Here is a 3,939-nt window from a genome sequence, read left to right as displayed (position 1 = left end):
GAGGATTACGCAACAGTTTTTAACACATATTTCCTCCATATATATTTGGTATTTTCCACGCGTTGTGACTGTTGCGTTGATATATTCAATCCAAAGCAAGTTGCTGTACTTGCTGCATTTTTAGTTGCAAAGTGCCGTTTATAATTTATTATAAAGTGTATTTGATAGGGACAGACACACATCGACATAGACAAACTGAATAAAACAGCAGTCCCATGTTTGCATCATGGTGCAATAGCAACAGCTAATTCGCAGCACTTGTCCCTAGTTGGGCTTTTTAAAAAAATAACTCTAAAAATTGAAGTGATAATCATTTAAAATAGCACAACATAATGTATACAAACAGAAAAATGTAAAACATCAAAAATGGCTACAGTTCTGTTTTGGACATAACCAAAGTTTTGTTTGATTTTTGAACGTACTAAAACTGGTTACAGACTTTAAATGAACAGGAAGTGAGTTCCAAACTGCAGATCCTCTCACAGACAGAGCACTTTTTACCCAGTTTAAAACTGGTTTTAAAGTATCCCAAATGATGACCTGTTTACTGATGTAAAAACAGTTATGTTACCCTTTCGTTATATTAAAAAATCCTTAAAGTAATTTTTCTGAACATCCAAAATGTGTGTGAAAGCTATTAGTAAGCTCCTACAAGTAGTATTTATAACATAAACACATTGTCTCCTTGAAAATGAATATTTTCAAGGAGAAATTTGCAATAAGATTCCAAATTTTATATAGCATGTTAGAGAGAGACAGAGAGACAGACAGACAGAGAGAGAGAGAAAGAGGAAGAGAGGGAGAGAGAGAGAGGGAGAGAGAGAGAGGGCATTCCAAGAAAAAAGGAGTGTCAAGAAGTTGGGGGCCCATGTGGAAAGGGATGGGTTACATTTTGAGACACGCCTCTCCTTTCCCACACTATTTAACTACCACAGTCCTCCTCCCCTTCAGAATTCTTGCCTGTCTTTTCTCCACACTGTGTGTAATGGTAGAGCAGAGGATGAACTCCCTTGTAAAATGGGCGCTCATACTTTTTGGACTGTTCTCAGTTATTCTCAACATCGTCCTCATAGGCATCCACTCGGGAAGGAAGCCCAAATGTTCGGGCCAGCATGTCCACCAGCTGAAAGGTAAACACGACGACCGCAGCCTGGTGTTTGCTGATCTCACTCAAGAGGAGTACTTGCAAGTCCAGCAGTACATGCTTAAACAGGGGGAGCTGAATATCTCCACCAGACAGACCACCATGCCGTCGGAAAACTTTTTATTTCTAATTGATCTCTCACTACCAAAGAAATTGGAGGCTATGGCGTACTTAGACAGGAAAGGCAAAAAGCCAGTGAGAGAAGCAACAGTGGTGGTCTTTTACGGCATGAAGGGCCAAATCAAGGATTATGTGGTGGGGCCTCTCCCCAATCCGGCATACCACAGAGATGTAACGCAGGAAAGATACAAGATGGAATTACCTATCACCAAGCGTCTGGTTACTATTGGGGAGTACGCTTTAATGTTTAAATTTTTTGACACCGAGGTCTTCTCTAAGTTAAAGAAACTCCTGAAAGAGAGTTTTGGTGTGGATGGGGAAAAACGCTTGAATGCCTTTGAACAAATGCCCCGTGGGGTTCAGTCAGGGGACAGAAAGACTTGGGTTTCCTTCTTCAGAGACATGAGCGGCATGTACATTCACCCGGTGGGCTTCGAGGTGCTGCTGAACCATGAGAGCACAAACGCATCTCAGTGGAAAGTGGAGAAGCTGCTTTACAACGGGGAATATTTTAACACGGTGGAAGAGCTTAAGATGAAATATGATAATGGGAAAGTGAACAAAACTGTGTACAAGGAATCTCCTGACTATGGTTCTTTAAAGCCTAGAAAAAAGCCGCTGCAGATACCACCCCAGCAGTTTTATGCAGAGGGAAAGCGCTACAGTATTCAGGACAACCACGTCTTGTACCTGGACTGGAGCTTCGCTTTTGGACTTAGTTCTCTCACAGGTATGAGAGTGTTTGATGTGAAGTTTAATGGTGAAAGAATCGCCTATGAAATAAGTGTGCAGGAGGCAATGTCGGTGTATGGTTCAGTGACACCAGGGATGATTCTTACAAAGTTTTTGGATTCAAGCATTGGGATTGGGCGCTTCGCACATGAACTAGTTCGTGGTGTCGATTGTCCTTATAACGCTGACTATGTCGACACATACCGGTACATCGATGTCCCAGTTCCAGTCAGGTTCAGGAATTCCATATGCATCTTTGAGCACAACATGGGTCAACCCCTGAGAAGACACTTCGCAGATTTTTTCCACAACAGTTATGGTGGGATGGTGAACAGCGCGTTAGTCTTCAGAACAATAACAGCTATAGGAAACTATGACTACATGTGGGATTTCATCTTTTATCAAAGTGGATCAGTAGAAGCCAAAGTGCATGCGACTGGCTACATCTCATCTTCCTACCTGGTCAACGGTAATCTGAAGTATGGACACCAAGTGGCAGAAAATGTCCTCGGGAACATCCACACACACTTCATCAACTTCAAGGTGGACCTAGATGTGGCAGGTAAGCATCAAATTATTTAATGTCTTAGTGACCTTTGGAAAATAGTGCTCTGTTAGCTATTCTCTTTACATGTGCAACATATGGAAATATGAATAAACAGTTTTTCTTATTAGGTAGAAAAAAAATAATTCTCCATACAGTTTTGGTAAAATTCAAATTAATTCAGTTGAAAAAAATATTTACTTTTTGATTGATCCTAGAGGTAAATAAGTAAAACCATCCTAATTTAAAACAAACATTTACCATGGTAATTGTTTGTAAAAAAAAAAAAAAAAAAAGTATGACCTAAAAGTTTTGTCAATGAAAAAGAGAGTTCCATTGATCAGCGAACTACAGGGTGATTATTAGGTTAATAGATTTCCCCTCCTATATATAGTACTCCTTTTATTTCACACAAATCATTGAACTTTTTATGCCACCAAGCTGTCATGTGTCGCGATTAATGGGTAAAAATCATTACTGTCCTAAAACTGACAGAAACTAAATCATGCTATAAATCATTTTACTGTTTCCTCTAACTTTACATCTGTCAGATTCCATCTCTATAAATGGAATATCTCAAAATTATTCTTACCACTCAAACATTTTCCACTATGGCATGCCACAACTCCAAACCTAAATGTAAAGTCATATTCTGTAAAATAATTGGGTGAAACTGTGTGGTGAAGGGTGCCCTTGGAGTGGCAGCTCAGCTGGGGAAAGCAGCTCCAAAGTGGAGCTTTGGGTAAATAGACAATGCGTATTATGAGCAAGTGCTTAGGGATCCCCAGATGGTTGCCATGGGAGACTCAAGGGTTTCAAGCACAAAAAAATTAAAGTAATTGCTACGCCTTAAAAGAAGGGAAATAGTAAGAGAAATGATCCTAGAAGACCAAATCTCGCTTGTATTGATTGCATTGTGTTTAGTGGAACTGTCTGACATATATTTAACCCCTCTTCCAAACAAAGAATTTAATTACTTTGTCTTTTGCACAAGTTAAATCAAATTAAGTAAGTATACAAATGCAGATAGTCAAAATAAATAAACCTAATATTAATAAAGTCAAATTGATCAGCATTACTCCCTCCAACATAACACAGCGGATATGTTTTTGATGAGAAAATGGCATTATGACGTGATACAAAGCTCAAAAGAATTTTGCATAATACTGTCCCAGCCCTCCCTGCAGTGTTGTGGTACTCGAAGTTGGTCTTGGTCTTAAGACCGGTCTTAAGACCATTTTTTGATGGTCTCGGTCTCGTCTCGGACTCGACCGCATTTGGTCTCGGTCTTGTCTCGGTCTCGGGCGCTGAGGACTCGGCATTTTATTTCAAGCCCAGTCAAGCCCACCCCTGTGAAAATATCACTAAACGTACAGCATGCTGTCCACTTTATGTGTTA

The 3,939-nt window shown here is 39.9% G+C and overlaps 1 protein-coding gene across 1 annotated transcript in view; it reads left to right on the top strand.

Annotated features, from left to right (window-relative positions):
• Positions 1 to 940: 940 nt before the first annotated feature.
• Positions 941 to 3,939, top strand: part of aoc2 (amine oxidase copper containing 2) — a 9,766-nt gene continuing 6,767 nt past the window's right edge. The window contains exon 1 of the mRNA XM_007543409.2: positions 941 to 2,558. Coding sequence (XP_007543471.1) covers positions 986 to 2,558 — 1,573 coding nt within the window. The 5' untranslated portion in view covers positions 941 to 985. The remainder of the gene's footprint in view (positions 2,559 to 3,939) is intronic.

The sequence above is a fragment of the Poecilia formosa genome, unplaced genomic scaffold (genome assembly GCF_000485575.1).
Source record: "Poecilia formosa unplaced genomic scaffold, Poecilia_formosa-5.1.2 Scaffold818, whole genome shotgun sequence".
Taxonomy (NCBI): Eukaryota; Metazoa; Chordata; class Actinopteri; order Cyprinodontiformes; family Poeciliidae; genus Poecilia; species Poecilia formosa.
This window is presented reverse-complemented; position numbering and strand designations above follow the sequence as displayed.